A 25,732-nucleotide genomic window follows, 5' to 3' on the forward strand; every position below is an offset into this window, starting at 1 on the left:
GTTATGAAACGGTATTGTTCTATCCCTACAAGATGTGTATGGAAATTTATTTTATTATATTGCTATTGCAATTTTGCCTACAATAAAAAATATTTAAAATAAAATAAAAATTAACATTGTACTGTTATATTCTTTTCCCCATTATTGTGGTCCCAGTGTCCTATTTCACCTGACAGAGGCCTAGATTACAAGTGGAGCACAAAAATATTAGCGCTATTGAGCTCTAACGTCTCTCACGTTAATTCAATAGCAATCTTATTCTTGAAGTCAGATTACAAGTTGAAAGTAAGATGGAAGCACTCGAGCAAAAGACTCAGATGCTCTAGCATCTAGAGGTAGGATAGCGCAGCCTCGCTAATTCCATCACCTAACATACTGTATTTATATTGGGCGCGCCACAAAACTCAGTCCTGGCTTTCGCTAAACCGAAAGAGCAATAAGTCAAAGTGAGCTTAGCTGTGAAGTTGTGCTACAAAATAGTTTAAATAGTTTTGTTCTTCTCTTAGTAGAACAATTTACTTTGATAGATAGATAGAAATATAATGTTTTTTCTCCAAGTGAAGAGTTAAGCAAAGTGGTGTTAATATTGTTTTAAAGGGATATAGTATGTGACAAGGTGTTGGACTGGGATGGGTTAAAGGTGTATATGTATGAATGTGGATTTGTATGTGTGTGTGTATATATATATATATATATATTTGTGTGTATGCATGGTATATGTGTACACATTTTTTAACACAAATATATATACAGGGAGTGCAGAATTATTAGGCAAGTTGTATTTTTGAGGATTAATTTTATTATTGAACAACAACCATGTTCTCAATGAACCCAAAAAACTCATTAATATCAAAGCTGAATAGTTTTGGAAGTAGTTTTTAGTTTGTTTTTAGTTATAGCTATTTTAGGGGGATATCTGTGTGTGCAGGTGACTATTACTGTGCATAATTATTAGGCAACTTAACAAAAAACAAATATATACCCATTTCAATTATTTATTTTTACCAGTGAAACCAATATAACATCTCAACATTCACAAATATACATTTCTGACATTCAAAAACAAAACAAAAACAAATCAGTCACCAATATAGCCACCTTTCTTTGCAAGGACACTCAAAAGCCTGCCATCCATGGATTCTGTCAGTGTTTTGATCTGTTCACCATCAACATTGCGTGCAGCAGCAACCACAGCCTCCCAGACACTGTTCAGGGAGGTGTACTGTTTTCCCTCCTTGTAAATCTCACATTTGATGATGGACCACAGGTTCTCAATGGGGTTCAGATCAGGTGAACAAGGAGGCCATGTCATTAGATTTTCTTCTTTTATACCCTTTCTTGCCAGCCACGCTGTGGAGTACTTGGACGCGTGTGATGGAGCATTGTCCTGCATGAAAATCATGTTTTTCTTGAAGGATGCAGACTTCTTCCTGTACCACTGCTTGAAGAAGGTGTCTTCCAGAAACTGGCAGTAGGACTGGGAGATGAGCTTGACTCCATCCTCAACCCGAAAAGGCCCCACAAGCTCATCTTTGATGATACCAGCCCAAACCAGTACTCCACCACCACCTTGCTGGCGTCTGAGTCGGACTGGAGCTCTCTGCCCTTTACCAATCCAGCCACGGGCCCATCCATCTGGTCCATCAAGACTCACTCTCATTTCATCAGTCCATAAAACCTTAGAAAAATCAGTCTTGAGATTTTTCTTGGCCCAGTCTTGACGTTTCAGCTTGTGTGTCTTGTTCAGTGGTGGTCGTCTTTCAGCCTTTCTTACCTTGGCCATGTCTCTGAGTATTGCACACCTTGTGCTTTTGGGCACTCCAGTGATGTTGCAGCTCTGAAATATGGCCAAACTGGTGGCAAGTGGCATCTTGGCAGCTGCACGCTTGACTTTTCTCAGTTCATGGGCAGTTATTTTGCGCCTTGGTTTTTCCACATGCTTCTTGCGACCCTGTTGACTATTTTGAATGAAACGCTTGATTGTTCGATGATCACGCTTCAGAAGCTTTGCAATTTTAAGAGTGCTGCATCCCTCTGCAAGATATCTCACTATTTTTGACTTTTCTGAGCCTGTCAAGTCCTTCTTTTGACCCATTTTGCCAAAGGAAAGGAAGTTGCCTAATAATTATGCACACCTGATATAGGGTGTTGATGTCATTAGACCACACCCCTTCTCATTACAGAGATGCACATCACCTAATATGCTTAATTGGTAGTAGGCTTTCGAGCCTATACAGCTTGGAGTAAGACAACATGCATAAAGAGGATGATGTGGTCAAAATACTCATTTGCCTAATAATTCTGCACTCCCTGTATATATATATATATATATATATATATATATATATATATATACATCCAAATCAACACGTACATATACACCTTTGAGCCCTTTCCAGTCCAACACCATATTCCTTTAAATGCTTTTTAAACATTGTTTTAATAATACACATATATTTTAAATTTAACATGTATAAATGTTTTACAAGTCTTTAAATGCATTTTTATTTAGGCATTAACTCTTTACTTCATGTCTCCAGTCTGTTGTGTTCAGCACAATGCATAATTTATAACTTGTAATTTGAGTGATGTTTTGCACAGTTTCCCTATCCATTGAAAGCATAGGTCATGGTAAAAAGATGGTGGCCATCAATATTGATAGCGCACTACTTGTAATCAGAGTGTACTAAACTGTTTACAAATAGCCCTTTACCTTTTATTTTTTCACTTGCAATAACTGTTTTTGTATATAGAAAACAAAAGTCTAGTGAACATTCAATACTGCAGTTTAGGTCATATACATGCTATGCAACAAGAAGCAACTGCAGAAATCCACCTCCCAAAAGGGGGGACACAGATTGCTCAGCCCATTTGGAAAAGTGTTACTGCAGGAGATCTGAATACAATTAAATCAAAATTATTAAAAAGTGATATGAATAGGTCTGTCTAAGAGAACCCAAAACATGGCCCTAAAAGCAGTTTTACTTCTCTTAAAATAACATTGTTGTGTGGCATATATACTAAAAAAAAATGCAGAAAAAGAGAATATAACAAGTAGTTCTAGTTGCTTTTGAGCAACAAACTAAGATATACCTCTGGATTTCCGTGGATGTATAAAGGATTTTCCACGTAAGTGCCATGATGGTCTATATAAGTCTTCTATATCCAACTGCCATCTGTCTGGCTCAAGGTATTTTATTACTTCTTCCACAGTCCCAAAGCGAGCAACGGTCTCACTTAGTAAATCTAATGGCAGTGCTGACGGAGGTAGAACAGAAGGGCTCGAAGGATCTGTCTGTGGCTGAAAATATAGGAAAATATATTCAATTAAATAATAAAAGGCATGAGACTAAATGATTCCAGTGCTATATTTAGGTTGTGTTCCATTCTAAACCCATACAAGTACAACCCTCCTTCCCAATGTTTACATTTTTTTGCCCCAAATATTTTTCTTACCAAAGTGTCTTTATACCAAGTTATCTAACTATTATAAACTTTATAAATGAGTACAAAAGTATTACAATGTGAAGGTCTTTACAGGCACTAAAAACAATGAATAGTTTACTAAATCCTTTGACATTTCTATAATTACTAAGTGCAATTGTAAAAATCTATACTAAGCCCAACTACCCTAAAATGTAGTCCTAATAAAGTGGTTCATGTTGCTGACAATAAATCTAATATCCATCCTCGGTGTATTTGAAGCAAATTTTAAGTTGAGAGTTGTTTCAAATATTGGGACTGCAGATGTTGGGCCATATTTATCAAGCTCCGTATGGAGCTTGATGCCCCGTGTTTCTCGCTCACCGGAAACGCAAGTTATGAAGCAGCGGTCTAAAGACCGCTGCTCCATAACCTGTCCGCCTGCTATGAGATGGGGGACACATTGCCAGAAATTAACACGATCGAATACAATTGGGTTGATTGACACCCCCTGCTAGCGGCCGAATGCCCGCAAATCTGCAGGGGGCGGCATTGCACCAGCAGTTCACAAGAACTGCTGGTGCAATGATAAATGCCGAGAGCATATGCTGTCAGCATTTATTGATGTGCAGAGGACATGATCCGCAATATCGGATCATGTCCGCTCGCACAATGATAATTCAGTCCTGTTGTCTGCTCCTTTATAGATATATACACAGAGCTGGAAGTTTTAACTGGTCCACTAGTCCTGAAATAGTCAGAAAATTGTGCTATCTCCTATATTTTACACTGAGTGAATTAGTACATTTTTTAAAGTGATATTAAACCCAAATTTTTTCTTTCTTGATTCAGATAGAGCATATAATTTTAAGCAGATTTCTTGTTTACTCCTATTATCAATTTTTCTTCGTTCTCTTGGAATCTTTATTTGAAAAAGTAGGAATCTAAGCTAAGGAGCCACCAATAAGTAAGTGCAACCCAGGTTCTGAATAAAAAATGGGCGGCTCTTAAGCTTACATTTCTGCTTTTAAAATAAAGATACAGAGAGAATGAAGAAAAATTAATAATAAGAGTTAACTAGAAAGGTGCTTAAATTGCATGCTCTATCTGAATCATGAAAGTTTAATTTTGACTTTAGTGTCCCTTTAAGTCAGGGGTGGGCAAGAGGTAGATTGCGGTCTACCAGTGGACCGCAAGTGAATTTTGAGGTGACCGCCTGGTAAATTTCAAAAGTCTGCATAATAAGAGAAAGATTTCTCCCACATCTAGATTCTGAGTGAAGAGCCTTGAAAACGTAGATGTATGAGAAATGTTTCTCTTATGCAGACTTTTGAAATCGGCTATGAGTCTATGATGGTGGTATGTGTACTTCAGCATGTGCGTCGGCTGTAGCTGAACTCTCTGCTCCAGCTTTGGGTACTGCCTGTCCCAAACTCTCCTACTTTTTGTCTCAAGAGCGGTCAGTCCATAGTACAGACTCTTCATGCGCCAGGCTGAGATGCAGCTCGGTATCCCTAGGTTTGGCAGTTCCAGGTCCTGCTCTGTCTGATATTCTGCTGCTACTTTCTAGTTCTGTCCTCAGTTTATTGTCACCAGGCTCTGCTAGGTGAATGGTCTGGTGCTGCTTTTGTTCCCAGGGTCTGTTACTCTCCCTCAGGTTCTTTTACTTACTCTGTACCAGGCTTTGATGCTGCTCTCTGATACTTTCTCTGACACACTAATATTAGATATACTGTGCTAGTTTCTGCAGCTTTCTGTCCCCAGAATTTCTTGTCACCAAATAGTGCAGGTCAGTGCTGTTGCTGCTATACCAGTCTCTGGTTGCTGTGTAGGCGGTACAGAGCCTGCCACTGTCCCAACTATTTGCAGTAGTCTTCAGCTAGTAGCGGACAGATGGAGAGAAGCCAACAGGACCTGCCCGCTAATCAACCTGACATGGCATCCAGCCAATAAAATTACTTTGTAGAATAAGTCTGTCTATGATTGGCTGAGAATAGTTCACTGTTATCGTTGTACCTGAGCTGTGGGTTTCCCATGTGTTCCAGGCTTGACTATACCGCTAGCCCTAGACTCAAGCCATCTTGATTGTGAGACTACTTATTCATGCTCAGGCCCGGTACACAGGTTGGTTGATGGTCCAAGAGTGACATAAAGAGAGAGGTCTTGCAGTAAGTAAAGAGAGCGGCTGTATTATTAAAGAGCGTGGCTGATTTTTAAAGCTGTATTTGTGGCAAAAATACAATTTTCAGCCAGCAGGATCTATTTGAGGCAAAAATACAATTTTCAGCCAGCACGATCTATTTGAGGCAAAAATACAATTTTCAGCCAGTGACTGGTGTTTTTTGTTAGGTGACCACGTCACTTGGAATAGAATTAGCGGTTAGGTGCCTTACAAAAGTCTGCCCACCCCTGCTTTAAGTGATTGATACACTATAATAGTGTTTATGGTGATTAACAAATGTTAATATTATTTGTGTTTATGTACAAAAAATGTAGGTTTGTTTTAATTAAAAAAAAACCTAAAGTTAGTTTTTTCCATCTCATATTAAACAACAATAAAATATGAACCTTAGTTGCTGCAGAATTTGTATCTTAAAGGGAGAGTAGAATTATTTTCACATAATTGTTTATTGTGCATTATGTGCCCAATTAAAAAGGCCATTAAGAGACTCAACATATATATATATATTCAGCACATCTAGGCAGAAGTAGTTTATACGTTGTTACCAATGCACCAGATAACTCATGGTATAATATGCAAATTAGATATACAATATCTCACAGTTTTTGCTTCCATACTGTGCCTGACCACAGAAACCCTGCATTGTATAAGTGCAGCAAAACAGACACCACTTCTTGACAGCTATTTACAGTTTATTAACAATATAGGCTTGTTTTGCTGATTAATAAAGTTTATTTCCAGGCAAAAAGCAATATTCATTTAATTCATAGAGGAGATAAATTGAGAGATTAAAATCCTCCATTATATAAAAGTAAGAACCATAGAAATAATTATATAGCCAATCAGCACATCTAGGCAAAAAGGGATAGTTGCCTAGATTTGCTGATTGGATATATAATCATTTTTATGGTTCTTACTTTTATGTAATGGAGGATTTTAAACGCACAGCGGTCAATTTATTATAGTGCGAGCGGACATGATACGATGTAGCGTATCATGTCCGCTGCGCATCGATAAATGCTGACAGCATTTGCTGTTGGCATTTTTCATTGCACCAGCAGTTCTTGTGAACTGCTGGTGCAATACCACCCCAGCAGATTTGCGGTCAATTGGGTGTCAATCAACCCGATCGTATTCGATTGGGTTGATTTCTGTCCGCCGCCTCAGAGCAGGTGGACAGGTTATGGAGAAGCGGTCTTTAGACCGCTGCGTCATAACTTCTGTTTCCGGCGAGCCTGAAGGCTCACCGGAAACACGGGGCATCAAGCTCCGTACAGAGCTTGATAAATTGACCCCATAGTTTTAACTTCTCCATAATTTAAATGAATTAATATATATATATATATATATATATATATATATATATATATATATATATTGTTTCCTTATAGTATAGTATCAAATGTATTTAAAAATTAAACTGACTTTTATAGTTGTGCAGGCCATAAAATATTTTTATTGAGGAGTTTGTATGAATCATTTGTTACAGTTTGTTACCTTTAAAATTTTGTTATTGATGGCTGTGTATTCTCGGCTTTGTGTTGAGGAAATTTTTAAGCCAGTATACAGTGCAATGGCATTCACTGTCCATCATAAAAATGTTTCCACTGGTGATGTGCTGTGAAAATAATACCATTCTTTGAAACAGATACAGCTCTCTTGGGAACTATCCAGGAGCTACAGTCAGGTCATGACGATAAACAAGACTTACACTACTGTATTTCCAAGCTCATGTGGAGTAATGTGTAGTAGTGCTTAGTGACTTGCCAAACAAATGTCTAGAATTATATTTTCTTTTACAGCATTTTTTCTCGGTTTTATGAGCAAGTACAATAATTCTTTTGTATAAAGGACAGCACTGAAAGTTGAATTGTAGACCATATATTGTTTATCAAAAAACATTTCACACTGAGACTTTATGCTATTGAGTGTCTTCCAAATTGTCAAGGCTTTCTCTGTACCATATTATTCTAAGCCTAAAATGCTGGTAAGTTACAGAAGATGTTTTCATCACCAGACAACAAACAAATTTTTAGCCTACTTAAATATGCTATCATTTTTTGTGCTAAACAACAGTAAGTAACCATGGAAATGGTATTAGACCTTAATCAATCTATAAATAAGCCCTCTTTTGAGTTTTCTTTTTTCTTTTTATTAAGATAAAATCTTATGCTCATTTAGACAAAACAATTTTAGAATGTCAAAAATAAGATATGTTTGTGTACATTAGGAATCCAATAAAAAACGCAAAAGCAGAGATCACCTACCCGATGAATAGAGAGGGTTTTAGGAGTTGTATATGTTAAAGAAGGGAAATTCTTCAGCTATATTGGTTGACAGTCTCTGAGAGCTTATTAATAAAACTTTGGTTTATTAAGAACAGCAACAGTTTTTTGTCAAAAAACAAAACACTGTATTCTGAAATTCCCTCTTTTAAATTAAAAGAATGACCACTATAACTGTTTTAAATGAATAGTTTGATCATTGAAGATGATAAATACATACTGATTAGGTCTGATACAGTGTATATAGGGACACAGGATATGCTATCAACTCAAACAGATTAAGTAAATTCAAACTAGCCAAACAAATGTGAAATGTGTTCACTTTTTCACAAATTTTGTCACAAACTTTAGGTTTCTCGCTGAAATTATTTACAAACAGTTTGTGCAATTATGACACACATGGTTGTAAATGCTTCTCTGGGATCCCCTTTGTTCAGAAATAGTAGACATATATGGCTTTGGCATTGTTTTTTGGTAATTAGAAGGCCACTAAATGCCGCTGTGCACCACACATGCATTATGCCCAGCAGTGAAGGGGTTAATTAGGGATCTTGTAGGGACCTTGAAAGGTTAATTTTAGCTTTAGTGTAGTGTAGTAGACAACCCAAAGTATTGATCTAGGCCCATTTTGGTATATTTCATGCCAACATTTCACCGCCAAATGCGATCAAATTTAAAAAAAAAGTGACATTTTTCACAATTTTAGGTTTCTCACTGAAATTATTTACAAACAGCTTGTGCAATTATGGCACAAATGGTTGTAAATGCTTCTCTGGGATCTCCTTTGTTCAGAAATAGCAGACATATATGGCTTTGGCGTTGCTTTTTGGCAATTAGGAGGCCGCTAAATGCTGCTGCGCACCACACTTGTATTATGCCCAGCAGTGAAGGGGTTAATTAGTTAGCTTGTAGAGAGCTTGCAGGGTTAATTTTAGCTTTAGTGTAGAGATTAGCCTCCCACCTGACACATCCCACCCCCTGATCCCTCCCAAACAGCTCTCTTCCCTCCCCCACCCCACAATTGTCCCCGCCATCTTAAGTACTGGCAGAAAGTCTGCCAGTACTAAAATAAAAGGTGTTTTTTTTTGTTTTTTTGTTTTTTTAAATTATTCAGCTGTGATGGACCCCTGCCTTAACCCCCAACATCCCTGATCCCCCCCCAAACAGCTCTCTAACCCTCCCCACCTACCTATTTGCCACCATCTTGGGTACTGGCAGCTGTCTGCTAGTACCCAGTTTTCCCCAAAAAATAAAGTGTGTTTTTTTTGTTTTTTTTTGGCCTTTTTTTCAGTTTTTTCTGTAGTGTAGCTGCCCCCCCAGTACCCCCACCCCCCTAACCCTACCAGATCCTGTTATTTTTTAAAAAAAACAAAAGTTTGCTGCCCCCCCTCCCTCTTAATAGAAATCATTGGTGGCAGTGTTTGCTGCGCGCGCGCGCACACACACGCGCGCACGCACACGCAGGCCCCCCCTCTGCACGCTCCCGGCATCCGGCGTGCACAATGCACTTGTAGGAACCGGATGCCGGGTAGCGATGGGCCGCCCACCCTCCTCCCTTGTAAGCTCCCACCCACCAACGAACGGCCCCATCGCTACCGGTGCAGAGAGGGCCACAGAGTGGCTCTCTCTGCATCGGATGCTTGTTAAAGGGTATTGCAGGATGCCTCAATATCGAGGCATCACTGCAATACCCTGAGAGCTGCTGGAAGCGATTGCGATCGCTTCCAGCACTCTCTTAAACAACTGACGTACCAGGTACGTCCATTGTCACTAACTGCTAGTTTTTGCAGGACGTACCTGGTACGTCAGTTGTCATTAAGGGGTTAAAAGTCATTATCATCATTGTAGCAAGTTTCATCTAGAATTTCTTCAAGGTTTGTCCACTAACTGTTGCGTACAAGCGATAAGGGGTTTATTGCAGCTCTTTGCGCATGTCAGAAGTAGCGTGCGTATTACAAGTTAAAAGTAAATTTGTTTGCTTGAGCACAGTTTAACTTAACGTACTTCAGGATAGTGAGACTTCAGAGCTCTGGTAAACTGTTAAAAAAGTTGCACAAAACACCTCAAAAATTCATTTAAAGTTACAGTTACACTCATAATAACATTGTCTAATAAACTTAATAAAAAAGAAATAGCATAAAAAAATTTATAAGGGCTCAAATATATAAGATATATAAGATTGGAGTATCCGTGTTAGTCCAGAGATTTAGATTTGAGCAATGATACTTTTTTATTGGACTAAGGGCTAGATTTATCAAAGCTGAGGCATACAGGGGTGCGTATACGCGCCCCTGTACGCCTCAGCTTGCCTGAGGCGGGGCGAAATTACCCGCAGGTAATCACCATTGCACACAAGTGCAATTTTGCGCTTGCGTGCAATCCCGCCCCCTGCCCGCGGACAGCCAATCACGCTGTTAATCTCCTTGGTCGGACTCGACCACGGAAATTAAACTTCGCCACCTTAGAGGAAAGAAGTTAGGGAAGCGGCAGTCTGGTGACCGCTGCTTGTTTAATTACGGCAAGCAAGTTCTTGGGAGAACTTGCAGCTGTAGGGCTTTGATAAATCGAGCCCTGACTATACATTTATAAGTTGACAAGCTTTCAGAAGAATGCCTTCCTTTTTCAAGTCTGAAGCAATACTGACCAATTGGATATATATATATATATATATATATATATATATATATATATATATATATATATATATATATATATATATATATATATATATATATATATATATTTATATGTGTGTACATATGTATTTAAATATTTATATGTGCCCATTGTCACTGTTTAAACAGAACTTCATACACTACAAATCAGGCCACTTAGGTTTTCTTTCACAAGGAATATTGCTTTTGTTCATAGACAAACCATACTAATCACATTCATTACAGTCGTTTTTCTACTGGTTAGTTCTGAAATTTTATATATTTAACTATATTAAATGGCCAGTTTTATGTAATGTCTCACAGCACACAAGGTTAGAATACGTATATTACGATTGCAACATTGGGAAAACCATTATGCAAACACCTTTATACAATGCCTGTTGTAAATAATATTTCATTTTACACATGTAAGTTGCTATTGTTATTTCACACTGTACAACAGTATCAATCCAAATACACATATTGTTGACCCCATTGTATTAGTGACGTGCATTTGTTTAAACTGAAACTGGTAGGTTTTGGTAAACACAATTTACTTTCTACTCTAGTACCTTGCTCTTGAACAATACTTAATCTTCAAGTGCACAGATGTTCATGGTATACTTACAGTATCAAGTTCACTTAAATTAACCCCTTAAGGATCACAGCACTTTCCATTTTCTGTCCGTTTGGGACCAAGGCTATTTTTACATTTTTGCGGTGTTTGTGTTTAGCTGTAATTTTCCTCTTACTCATTTACTGTACCCACACATATTATATACCGTTTTTCTCGCCATTAAATGGACTTTCTAAAGATACCATTATTTTCATCATATCTTATAATTTACTATAAAAAAAATTATAAAATATTAGTAAAAAATGGAAAAAACACACTTTTTCTAACTTTGAACCCCAAAATCTGTTACACATCTACAACCACCAAAAAACACCCATGCTAAATAGTTTCTAAATTTTGTCCTGAGTTTAGAAATACCCAATGTTTACATGTTCTTTGTTTTTTTTTTTGCAAGTTATAGGGAAATAAATACAAGTAGCACTTTGCTATTTCCAAACCACTTTTTTTCAAAATTAGCGCTAGTTACATTGGGACACTGATATCTTTCAGGAATACCTGAATATCCCTTGACATGTATATATATTTTTTTAGAAGACATCTCAAAGTATTGATCTAGGCCCATTTTAGTATATTTCATGCAACCATCTCACTACCAAATGCGATCAAATAAAAAAAATTGTTCACTTTTTCACAAATTGTTTCACAAACTTTAGGTTTCTCACTGAAATTATTTACAAACAACTTGTGCAATTATGGCATTAATGGTTGTAAATGCTTCTCTGGTATCCCCTTTGTCAGAAATAGCAGACATATATGGCTTTGGCATTGCTTTTTGGTATTTAGAAGGCCGCTAAATGCCACTGCGCACCACACGTGTATTATGCCCAGCATTGAAGGGGTTAATTAGGGAGCTTGTAGGGTTAATTTTAGCTTTAGTATAATGTAGTAGACAACCCAAAGTATTGATCTAGGTCCATTTTGGTATATTTCATGCCACCATTTCACCGCCAAATGCGAACAAATAAAAAAAAGCGTTACATTTTTCACAATTTTAGGTTTCTCACTGAAATTATTTACAAACAGCTTGTGCAATTATGACATAAATTGTTGTAAAAGCTCCTCTGGGATCCCCTTTGTTCAGAAATAGCAGACATATATGGCTTTGGCTTTGCTTTTTGGTAATTAGAAGGCCGCTAAATGCCACTGCGCACCACACGTGTATAATGCATTGAAGGGGTTAATTAGGGAGCTTGTAGGGTTAATTTTAGCTTTAGTGTAGGTATCAACCTCCCACATGACACATCACACCCCCTGATCCCTCCCAAACAGCTCTCTTCCCTCCCCCACCCCACAATTGTCCCCGCCATCTTAAGTACTGGCAGTAAGTCTGCCAGTACTAAAATAAGAGTTTTTTGGGGATTTAAAAAAAATAAATAATAATTCTGCTCTGTAGGATCCCCCCTTAGCCCCCAACCTCCCTGATCCCCCCCAAACAGCTCTCTAACCCCCCTCTCTGCCTTATTATGCGCCATATTGGGTACTGGCAGCTGTCTGCCAGTACCCAGTTTGAAATCAAATGTTTTTTATCAAATTTTTTATTTTATTATTTTAAAACTACTATTTTCTGTAGTGTAGCTGCCCCCCCTCAACCCCCAACCTCCCACCCTCCCAGATCGTTAAAATGTATAATGTTCCCACCCTCTCTCCCACCAAGTACCACCTTACTTGTTGTTCCATAGTGTAGGGTTCCCACTCCCGCGTGCGCGCACGCGCGCACACACGCTCACACACGCTCACGTGCACGCGCGCGCACCCACGCACGTGCGTGCACTCGATCCCGCCCCCCTTCCCACCGATGGCCACCCACCCGCCTCCCTGGATCAGCTCCCACCCACCAACGAACATAGCCATTGATGGCCGATGCAGAGAGGGCCACAGGGTGGCTCTCTCTGCATCGGACGGCTAAAAAATGTTATAGCAGGATGCCTCAATATCGAGGCATCACTGCTATAACATGAAAGCAGTTGGAAATGATCAGGATCGCTTCCACTGCTTTCATTAACTGCATTTTTTTGCAGGACGTACCCCATACGTCGTTGGTCGTTAAGCGGTTAAATTTATTCTAAATTTCTCATGCAAAATTCTGCTCCACTTGTAAATCAAGGCCATATTGGGAAAAATAAGAATATGCTGTATTGCTTTTGCCATTTAAAGTTTAGAAATATATAGGTCCCTTAACATAATCATTGCGGTTTTTAACGCTGAAAAAAATTGCAATTTCAGCGTAAAAGCAGGAACACACTATTGTACCGCAAGCATTTTATCCTGTAACGCTACGTCAATCCTGCACTCAAAAAAAATTACGTTTTTATGTGGGATTTTCATAGCGCCGGTATTACAGGTTGTGCGGTGAAACTAAAATGCTTGCGTTACAGACTATACTGACACGATCCATACTGCCATCTGAGAGCAGTAGTTATGGATTTTGTGTAACAAAAATGTTTCACAAAACTCATAGCTAAAATGTTACAAAGTACACTAACACCCATAAACTACCTATTAACCCTTAAACCGCTGCCCTCCCGCATCGCAAGCACTATATTAAACCTATTAACTCCTAATCTGCCAACCACCAACATCGCGGCTATTTAAATAAACCTATTAACCCCTAATCTGCTGCCCACCCACATCACTAACACTATTTCAATATATTAACCCCTAAACTGCCACTCTCCGACATCGCCGTCACTATAATAAAGTTATTAACCCCTATTCCGCCGTTTCTTCGACATCACCGCACTAAATAAAGTTATAAACACCTAAACCTCCGGCCTCCCACATCTCCGCCACTAAATAAATCTATTAACCCCTAAACCACCAAAACTAAGCTAACCCCAGAAGATCTACACACGGTTTTTGAAGTCCAGACATCCATCTCCATCCAGACGGCAAGGTCTTCATCCAGGCGGCGAGGTCTTCATCCATCCCGGGGGCGTCCTTTATCTTTATTCCGGTGGTGCAGAGCCATCCTGGAAGCTGATCCCATCCTGTGCGGAGCGTCCTCTTCATACGGTCGTCGCCATACACTGAAGTAGAATGCAAGGTAGCCATTTCAAAATGGCGTCCCTTGCATTCCTATTGGCTGATTTGTTTCTTCAAATTCAAATCAGCCAATAGGATGAGAGCTATTGAAATCCTATTGGCTGTTTTGAACAGGTAAGTTTTTATTTATTTAAATAGAGTTATATTGTAATTTTAATTTGAAGTTAGGGGGTGTTAGGTTTAGGGGTTAATAGTTTAATTTAGTGTTTTGCGATGTGGGGGGCAGTGGTGTGGGGTTAATTAGGTATATTAAGTGGCGGAGATGAGGGAGGCTGGAGGTTTAGGGGTTAATAACTTTATTCAGTGGTGGCGATGTCGGGAGCAGCAGATTAGGGGTTCATAACTTTATTTAGGTGTCGGCTATGTCGGGGGGCGCAGATTAGGGGTGTTTAGACTTTGGGTTTATGTTAGGGTATTAGGTTTAAAGTAACTTTTTTTTTCCCATAGACATGAATGGGGTTGCGTTATGGCGATTGACATTCCGCACTTCAGGTGTTAATTTTTTTTCTAACACTCTCTCCCCATTGATGTCTATGGGGGAAAGTGTGCACGAGCATGTATTCTCAGCCCTTGGCTTTTGTACGGTATGGAGCTTAACGCCACCATATCGCACGCACAAGGAGGTTTTTCAGAAACTCGTAATGGCAGCGCTATGGGGGGTGAAATAACGCAACTTTTGTTGCGTTCATTTCGCACCCTGTTTAGCGCAAAACTTGTAATCTAGGTGTAAGTTAATTTTAAATAACAGCTGCAAAATATTATGAAAAAGAAAGAAAGAAAGAAAAAGAAAGAAGAATATTTCATACCTATTAGGACTAAACTCATGCAAAGTAAATAGGTAGCCTTATATCTCATGCTTTATCTGTCACAGAGAACTATGGCACACGTGCATTTGTGTTGTATAGAAAAGCTGTGTCCATTGTGTGATTGTATCTGAAAGCAAAGGTATATCAAAGCTCATTCAAGCCTTGTCAACCTTGAGTGCACATAATGTGCATTCTAAACAGCTTAAAAAGCAGACAAGGCATGCAGACTAAAATGCCTGCCAGGAACAAATGACAGGAGGCTTTACATAGACACAAGCATGCCCTGGAACAATTTAAACACTCTCACTTTTTTTATTTTTTTTAACAAAAAGCACTGCCAAAATTTGTTTTCACAGGAATTTAGAAAGAGCTGGATTAAAAAAACAGAAAGGTATCAGAAAAAAAGGCACTGATGTAAAAGGATAGGTTCAAAATAATAGGTTTTGTGTTTGCAAAATATGATAACAGTTTTGGGAAGCTGCAATTATAAATAGGGTCTTGTTAGTATATATTTATATAAATAGATGTTAAAAATAACACCTTACAATATTGTGATTATTTTCTTAAACTGTGACAATATGAAGATCATAAAAAACAACCCTCCTACCCCCACCTCACAAAATTATAAAGTATCCCATTCACTATATGGCCAAACAAAAATGATTTCCAAATTCCTATTACTTGCCCTTGCAAATGATTTAGAGTCTAACCCTGGTCCCCCAACAAATTCCATTCCTAGCCTTCCAGCTAAAAAAGGCCTCTCCTTTGTGCACTGTAATATCCGCAGCTTACTACCAAAAATTGATGCACTGCAAGCATGGTGTTTACAATACAAGCCAAAAATCATTGTCATCTCTGAATCGTGGCTAACCGCAAAAATACCTGACTCTGCCATTGCTATACATGGGTATTCATGCCATAGAAATGATAGAGCAAAGAGAGGAGACGACATTGTAATTTATGTTGACAATTTCACAAAGTACACCCCCTTACAAAAATATAGCTCTACTGCCACCTTTGATTTCCTTTCTGGCACAATTGGGATTCCATGCAGTAAATCAATAATTGTTGCAGGAATCTACCGCCCACCTAGCTCCCCTGTGCATTCCCTTTCTGACATAGCACATCTCCTTAGTGAAACCATAGCTCGAAACCCAAAAAGTGAAATTTTGGTTTTTGGAGATTTTAATATTGATTGGCTGAATCCAAAAAATAATATTTGTCGCTTGCTGCTTAAATCTGTGCAGCTAACGCAATTAATCTCCTCCCCAACTCCCATAAACATCAAAAGCGATAATCACACCCTGCTCGACTGGATTCTCTCCACTTCTCCCAACTGAATCCAGGAGGCAGGTGTTCTCCCTAACAGTTTCAGTGACCACTGCATAGCGTACTGCGTGCACAAAATAAAGGCTACTAAATCCTCTCCCAAGGTTAAAATCACCAGGTCCTTCAAAAAATGTAATATTCAATCATTTTTAAATGACATCAAGAACCTCCCCTGACACAGATTAAACCTAATACCAGATCTAGACTCTGCAGTTGAATTCTTTCAGTCTGAGCTCCTACAAGTTTGGAATTTACATGCCCCGCTGCGTAAGGTGAGAGTAAAAGGAGCACACTTGAATTGGATCACAGCTGACCTTATTCAAATGTACCAGTTTCGGGATTCATTGTGGTCAAAGTTCAAGCATACAGGCTCTATGAATGATCACAGTGTATAAAGACAATGGCGAAATATATGCACTAAACAAACAAAATTGTCCAAGGCCCAATATTTCTGTGAAAATCTGATCAATAACATATCAAACCCTAGAAAGTTTTGGAAACTCATAAACAACTTACAAAATCCACCAATCCACTCCCAACCCCCCACTGTCAATGTGGACAACCAAACCCTGCAACTCCCCTTAGAAGTAGCAAACGCCTTTAATAGTTATTTTGTCAGATGCTCCACCACCCTGATTGACAAACTAATAAATGGCACGCACCCTGAAGCTACAAATGTGGATCAGGCCCCACTAAATCAGCAAAGACCCAATATAGAGAAGTTCAACTTTAGACCTGTACCCATCAATGTCATTAAGAAACACCTTAATAATCTAAAAATGAAAAACCAGTCTGGACCTGATCAAATCCCAGCAATGCTGCTGAAACTCAGTGCGCCGGCAATTGCTAAACCTGTCACAACCCTAATTAACTAATCTTTGGTGTCTGGATACATACCCAAACTTTTGAAAACTGCAAGAGTAGTGCCTATCAATAAAAGTGGGGAGTTAACCTTGGTTTCTAATTATCGCCCCAATATCTTTGCTCCCAGTGTTGTAAAAAATATCTTAGAAAAATGCGTCCATACGCAACTACGTGAGTATTATCAACAATCTATCTGACCCCTGATCAATCAGGTTTTCGCCCGAATCACTCCACTACAACTGCCCTCCTAAAAGTTTGCAACGACATCCAAACTAGCATGGAACAAGGAGACCTAACTGGAGCTATTTTCCTTGATTTTGCAAAGGCCTTTGACACAGTAGGCCACGACATACTACTGCTCAAACTAAAAAACTCTGGTATTGCTTATCGTCCGTTAACCTGGTTTCGATCATATGTATCGGATTGATCACAATATGTCGCCGTTTCTGACAGCGACTCCCTCACTCTCCCAGTCACGTGTGGTGTTCCCCAAGGTTCCATTCTCGGCCCCCTATTATTCACATTATTTATAAATGATCTGCCTAATGTCTGCAAATCTTCAACTGTACACATGTACGCAGATGACACAGTAATCTATGCAAACAATTCCAATCTGCCGCAGCTTGAAGCAGTGCTCCAAGACCAGTTCACAGAGGTAGAAAAGTGGATCTCAAAAAACAAACTCTTCCTAAACACTGACAAAACTGTCACAATGATCTTTGGAAATTACACAAATTACAAAATTCCCATCTACGCATCAAAACTAAATCCAATTGCACGCTGACCGCAGTCCACTTTTTCAAATACTTAGGTATGTTTTTAGACCCCAATCTATCTTTTAGCCTCCACATAGAAAAACTTGCATCTAAACTTTATCCAAAACTAGGTGCCCTGTACAAAAACAAATCTTGCCTCAGCCCTACAGTAAAGGAAAAGATTGTACAGCAAATGCTGATGCCAATCATGGATTACGGGGATGTAGTATATGCATGTGCACCACAAACTCACCTTAATAAACTTAATACACTGTTTAACTCGTTCTGTCACTTTGTGCTACAATGTAACTACAGGACCCACCATTGTGACATGCTAAAAGAACTAAACTGGCTGTCGCTGGAATCCAGACACACCCTCCATCTTTCCTGCCTTGTCTTTAAGAGCCTTTCTGGAAGCTCCCACCCTACCTGAGCAGAATGCTCTCCCCGGCTATTCCCGCCTCCTATAACCTCTGATCCAGTACCAGCACATTATTTAGCTTGCCTCAATACAAAAAGAAAGCAGCTCGATCCTCTTTTTCCTACAATTATGGAACGACCTACCGCACACTTTCAAACCTTCACCAAGCCTAATATCCTTTAAGAGATCCCTCTCTACATATCTCAAAACAGAATGCAACTGTCATGGTTGATTAAATATTTCCTACATGTTCTATGTTAAATGTTTGCATATATTGTGTATTATTATTGTTTTTGTATTTTATTGTACCCTATTGTATCAATGCAATGTTTTGTGGACCCAGGACATACTTGAACATGAGAGAAATCTCAATGTATCCTTCCTGGTAAAATATTTTATAAATAAAATAAATAAAAATACGCACTAGGCATTATTTTTCTAAACTACAGGGAAACTGAAATAAGAGATGAGTGAACTATAAAAACACATACAAATAATATGGATTATGATTAAGATACATAAGCAGTTCCAATTGGATAACAGCAGATTGTATAGTAACGTAATTGCTCTATTGTCTCATAACACATAAGTGTCGGTTTGGAAATCAAGGAGGCCACCATTAAACAGGAAATATTATTTTGTGCAGGTATTTCTGGCTTATACAAAAAACAAGCAGTAGAAAAATGTGATTATTCACTCATATGTAACTCAATGTGTTAATATGAAGGTACCTCAGCAGTAGGTAGATTCTTGCAGAACATTGTATGGTTTTGTTCAGTACAAGCACAATTAGAAGAAAAGGAAAACTGTACTTGCCCTACAGAAAACCACACAATCAATAACACTGTAACATGCACAAAATCACTTGACACCAGCTTAAAGTAAAAAACAATGCAGTGCTGTATTGTGCCGTTTTGTGTGACAAAAATAAACACACAAATACACATATAACCATGTAAGTCATTTCAGGAAGGAGAGAGCTCTTGAAAAGGGACATTAAAGGGACACAGTTCAGAGCATACAATTTAAAAAAATCAACTTTCCAATTTACTTCTATTATCAAAATGTGCTTTATGCTCTTGCAGTGCTGTGAGATAGCTGAACACATTTGGGTCGATTTAACAAGCAGTGGATGCTGCTTTCTATACCAGAAGCTTCAAGCTTGCCTCAAACGTAAGTTAAGAAGAAGCGGTCATAAGACCGCTGCTCTTTAACTTCTCCGCCACCTTTTAAGGTGATCGGGATGATTGACAACCCCTGCTAGCAGCCAATTGGCCACAGGTGTGCAGGGGGCAGCATTGCACAAGTATTTCACAAAAATGCTTGCACAGTGTTAAATGTCGACAGCGAATGCTGTCAGCATTAAGCGATGTCAGCCCACCACTTGTTAAATCTACTCCATTGGGTGAGCCAATGACAAGAGGCATATATGTACAGCCACCAATCAGCAACTATCTCCCAGTAATGCATTGCTGATCATACCTAGGTATTCTTTAATAACAAAGGATAACAAGACAACAAAGAAAAACTACATAACATGCAATTTTAAACAACATTCTAATTTACCTCTATTATCATTTTTTTCTTTGTTTATTTTGGTATCTTTTTTTGAAAAGTAGAGAGATATGCTTTGGAGCCTACCCATTTCTGGAGCACTACATGTCAGCATTTTTGCAAGAATGTTAACCATTTGCCAGAACACTATATCCTGCCATGTAATGTTCCAGATGCTGACCTAGGTATTTTTTCAACAAAGAATATCATGGGAATGATGCAAATTCGATAAAAGTAAATTGGAAACATTTTAAAAATTGTTTACTCTGTCTGAACCAAAAAATATATTCTTTGGTTTTCATATCCCTTTAATTCTATATTTTCTCACTGTACACTATCTTTCATCATTCACTTTATATATATATATATACTGTATATATGTATTTCTGTACAGCTCCTCATTAATGCAAATATCTAGACAGCCAATTATATGACAGCATCTCAAGGCATAAATGTATAAACACATGGTCAAGAGGTTGTTAACAGACAACATAATTTGAGTATTTCATACAAAGCAAAGCAAAAAAAAAAACATCCAGTAAGAGGCAGATCTGTGGACACATTTTCCTGTTAATGGCCAGAAAGCAGAATGGTCAGACTGGCTCAAACTGTCAGGAGTTACTGAAATAATCATGAATTGCTACAGGGCTATGCAAAAGAGCACGTCTCAATGCAAAATATGTCAAACCATGAAGTGAATGGCTACAACAGAAGACCACACTGGATTATACCCCTGTCAACTAAGAACACAGAACTAAGATTATAAAAATGTTGCTTCATCTGATGAATCTCATTGTTAAACCATCATTAACTGATCAGTATTGCTTTTGCTGCCCGCTCGCTACAATACCGGACAGATGAGTTTCCAGAGAGTGAACCCTGCCTATACAGCATTTAATGAATGTGGTCCATAGTATAAATGTACAGCCTACAATTCTGCAGTGACTGCATGATGTTATTATGTCAACATGGACCAGAGTCACTAAGGAATGTTTACAGCAACTTGTTCAATCCATGACATCAGAGTGTTCATTAACAAATGAGGATCCTTCTAGTATCTAAAAAATCTAAATAAACCTATTTTCTGAATAAATAGTCTGTCTGTATTTTCCAAAATTTGTGTTGTCTTATAAAATTCAATTTTTTTTTTTTATAAATGTACAAGTAATATCTGCATAATTAATAGATATTTGAGAAACATCATAACTCTAATTTCTTAGCAAAATTTGCAGGGTTTTTAAAACCTTGCTGAGAATGGTTTAACTGGACTACTTTGTTGGGGCCAATCACAGGTCAGATACAGATGAACCCATGCAATAAGGACCTCTAAGGAATTATTATGTGGCATAAGCTATACATTTTGCTCACAGAATAATTTCTGCATTTTTATCCCTTGTTTAGTCTGCTTGTTATTAACCAAATTTTTTCCTTTTTTTCTCTTTATAATAATATTTTTGTTTTATAATATGGTATCTTAATATTTGTCTGCATAAGATAAAGTCCTATGTTTTTAAGGCCACAAGTGCACTTTTTCCAGTTTATTCCTTACATCTGACAAAATTCAAATAAGCAATAGGCTTTTTACTGATCTGTATTTACATCTGCATAATAAAAACAATGCCTGAAATAGTTCCCATTATTTGTTTAACTTACTATTATATATAAAATTAATATTAAAAGTATAAATTAAAGGTGGGCGGAGCAAGCTCTGATACTGAGAGGTCGCACAGTACTATAGCTCCGTTAATATTATACAAAAAAGCCTCTACCTGACCTCTCAAACCTGTTTAAAGACTGTCAGTAATGGGTGGCTAATCCTGAGAATGTATCCTTACCAGCCAAAAGCGTTGGAAAATACCCTGTTATGAAGGAGAGCGGCAAGTAAACTTGAAATCTCTATGGCAATTTATACTGCGTAAGCCGAAGAGCGGACATCTTCTGAGAGGACAACCGGTCCATAATTGATCTATACTTAATTCTACTTTTGTGGGTTCGGACATAACAACTAAAGCCATTCAGCTACAGGTCTACCTCGCCATGAAATGCCTTACAGCAACACTGCTTGAAAAATTAGATCATATTTTTTTCTACTGCGCTATCACATCTGGAGGCATGCATAGCAGATGCATGGCAGAATACTGATAACGGTTCCGAGAAGCTTGGAACCCTGCCCACCTACAGGGGGAAGTCTCTGTAGTGACCTACAATACAAGGTGGGATCTGCATTCACAAGATAGAGGGGTTATCTTGAGAAGCCCATGACAGCATAAGGAAGTTGATTGGTGCTAGCTGCAGAGGAGAGTCACAGAGGCATTCTATAGAGAACTGAAAATGAACCTGACCAATCATAGCCGAACAGAGGGGCCACACTACGGGCATATAAGAGAGGCAACTCCTAGTAGGAAACCCGGTGGTTCCATTCTCATTGATGTAGTGTAATATAGTGGAAGCCCAGTCTCAGCCGGCACAAGATTGGGATCGGATAGATACCTTCATAACGCTATATCTATATGGCCAGATTTCAGGTTACTATGAACCTTGTGGTCTGGGTTATTTACCTAACTTTTATACTATGGACATATTTGTGTATTACGTTATGTTATAATAGTTGATATGTTGTTTTATTACCTCTTCTGTTCTAGGGTATAGTACAGTCATACATTCGCCAACAATTTGAGTTTTATGTGTTTTTGAAATTATTTTCCATATACGCCATCCTTTCTTACATGACCGTTGATTGTGACCTGCCTAGCCTGATTTAGCTATCATACGCATATCATTATAATTACAGTCTGTCAGTTTTGTGCCGAGGGCTATGTAGTACATACATTACTCTACTTGCCACAACAACATATGCGCCAAGGGTAACCCTTATAAGTTTGTAGATAATTGTATAATACCTTTTACAAAGTAATATTTAGGGGTTGCCTGAAAACCACTTTAATGGTATGCCAGACAGAATTGATATGCCTGATATGATTACAGACTCCTGTTTGGGTTATGTATATGGGGACAGTCTTTTCAACTATAACTATTTGGGTTTAGACTCATAATACATATATTAGCATATACATCACTGCTTACTATTTTATTGAGCTGTCGCGGCCGAGGCAGCACAACATGATTTATATGTGAAGTGTCCGTGATGTCTAGACAGTATTGGGAAGCTGCAAGGAGTCTCTGACCTAATACATAACCTTTCCTATATATGTATTAAACCTAATTCCAGTGTTAAGAAATTGGCAAGTCCTGTGTTAAGATTTTGATAAGCTAAGGGATACCTTATAATGACCTATTTACATAGTAATACCTGATATTACCTATTGAGACCATAGTACTATACTGGATCATCTTTACTTTTGTTGGTTACTGTGGGTAAAGCCTGACTGTGGTACCCAGCAGGTCAGAGTACTTCTAGAATATAAATCTCATACCTCCGCACCTAATACACCATAGACTATATTATGGTATTTTGTTTTAATTTGCTCAGCGTACCCAACCTACCTAACTTCTAGTTATTTATCTGAGAGCGGCAACTTTTTGTATCATACCCACTTTCTCGCTATGTTAAACTGGTAATATGACATTTTAAGGTCTATTGAGATTGTTCATTACCCTGGTTGAATATTCTGCTAACTTTTTACCCAAACATCTATGCACCCCCCACGCCATAGTGCTTACATTGTAAGTGGAGGAAAATATATCCTATAGAAACTCCACTTTATATTATTGAAAATATTGATGTATATATACTGACACCTATAACTGCAATCTCATGTGATATGCTAATTTTTTTTTGTTAGTTTGTTGTTATATATTTCAGTTTTTCACAATCATATAACGTATTACTGAGGGTCCAGAAAGATTTACATCACCTTGAAAATTGAAACCAAAAGTTAGTGAAAAGAGGTTTGACTGGGAGTATAGCGGTTAATTACATATCAATGATTGTGCAGTGGTGATATTCTACACTATTCAAATGCTAATACTTAGACATATGCTTATGTTATTGATTACATTGTAACCTTACCGTTGTTTATATACTGTACAACCTCAAATAAAAACCTTTGGGGGAAAAAAAAGTGTAAATTAAAGTACTAAATCTACACTACTTGACAAGTTTTTGTGCTCCATCAGATATGCACTTGAGCATAATCTGACATGAATAACTAGTGCAAGCCGTCATAGAATTCTTTTTTTTGCTGGAAATTATGCATCCACTTTATTTAACACACGTATTGTAGCACACACAATAAATATTAACCACTTAAGCACCAGTGTTATTAAAGGGCCATTATGATTGACAAATGACATGCTCTAATCTGTTAGAGCATGTGATTTTAAGACTATTGAACCTGCAGCGCTGTGTGTTTAACCCCTGCAATGGGATTAAACACACCATAGAAATACCACTCGGGATTCATAGTGCACTGCTGGTCCTGAGCAGAACTCACCACTGATCCAATTAGCAGTGCTAGACGCATGACTCAGATGTGCAACTAGCGCTGCTGATTAGGTCAGCTGCGTTTCCCACTCAGGACTAGCAGTGCTCTGCGAGTCTTGAGTAGTATTTATACTGTGTGTTAAACACCATTTGCAGGTGTTAAACACACAGGGCTGCAAGATTGATTGTCTTAAAATTAATGTATTAGAGCAGGGCATTTTTCGACTATAATGGCCATATCACTTGCAAGTTTTTGCTTCACTAGTAATCTTTGCCTAATAACACATTCTAATACGGTGTACAATAAAGCACATTACCGGAGTGTTTTCCAAAAAATTTTTTATTTATTTTATATCTAAAGGAATAAAAATACATTTTAACAGTGATACATTTCTGAGGCACCATCTGTTCTTGATGTTCTTTCTGTAGTCAATCATAATACCTCAAGAAGACCTTAATTATGTTTTTAATTTGTAAAACCTTGTTTGAAGATGTACATCATTTTAATATAGTATTGCATAAATATTTACTGCATAAGACAGATGAAAATATAAATATTTCTTAGATACCATATGGCACTGAAGGATTGAAGAGAAAAATAATTTGATATTAGGTTTTCATGAAGGGCATATACATTTACAGATTTAGCTTCAGGGAAAAAAAGTTTAAGACTCTCAGGGGACTGTGCAGTTACAGGCAGCATAAATATTGAGCATAATGTTCTCTTGGCTGCACATTTAGGGACCACCAAGGTAGATTACATTTAGCAAAGTCACGCTTATTACTCTGGTCTCGATCATGGTACAAATGCTAAACAATGCCATTTGAATTTTTACTAAATCAACTAACTAAAAACTAAATACGATGAGGATTTATAAAATATATAAGTATTATTTTAAACCTATTGTCTATTAATTTACTAATAAATTAATATTGTATACATCTAGGTCACGATGTGCACAGGGAACATTCAATGGGGTAGATTTATCATAATGCGAGCGGACATGATAGGATGTAGGGGATCATGTCCGCTGAACATCGATAAATGCAGACAGCATACACTGTCAGCATTTATCATTGCACCAGCAGTTTTTGTGAACTGCTGGTGCAATGCCGCCCCCTGCAGATTCGAGGTCAATCGGCCGCTAGCAGGGGGTGTCAATCAACCCGATCGTATTTGATCGGGTTGATTTCTGTCCGCGGCCTCAGAGAGGACAAGTTATGGAGTAGCAATCTTTAGACCACTGCTTCATAACTTCTGTATCCAGCCAGCCTGAAGGCTCGTGCGAAAACAGTGGCATCAAGCTCCATATTGAACTTGATTAATCGGCCCCCT

At 38.1% G+C, this 25,732-nt stretch overlaps 1 protein-coding gene across 1 annotated transcript in view; it reads right to left on the reverse strand.

Moving 5' to 3' along the window:
• PDGFC (platelet derived growth factor C) overlaps positions 1 to 25,732 on the reverse strand; it is a 550,893-nt gene that overhangs the window by 35,025 nt on the left and 490,136 nt on the right. Inside the window, exon 4 of the mRNA XM_053703771.1 lies at positions 3,094 to 3,301. Coding sequence (XP_053559746.1) covers positions 3,094 to 3,301 — 208 coding nt within the window. The remainder of the gene's footprint in view (positions 1 to 3,093; positions 3,302 to 25,732) is intronic.

The sequence above is a fragment of the Bombina bombina genome, chromosome 2, assembly GCF_027579735.1.
Source record: "Bombina bombina isolate aBomBom1 chromosome 2, aBomBom1.pri, whole genome shotgun sequence".
Classification (NCBI taxonomy): Eukaryota; Metazoa; Chordata; class Amphibia; order Anura; family Bombinatoridae; genus Bombina; species Bombina bombina.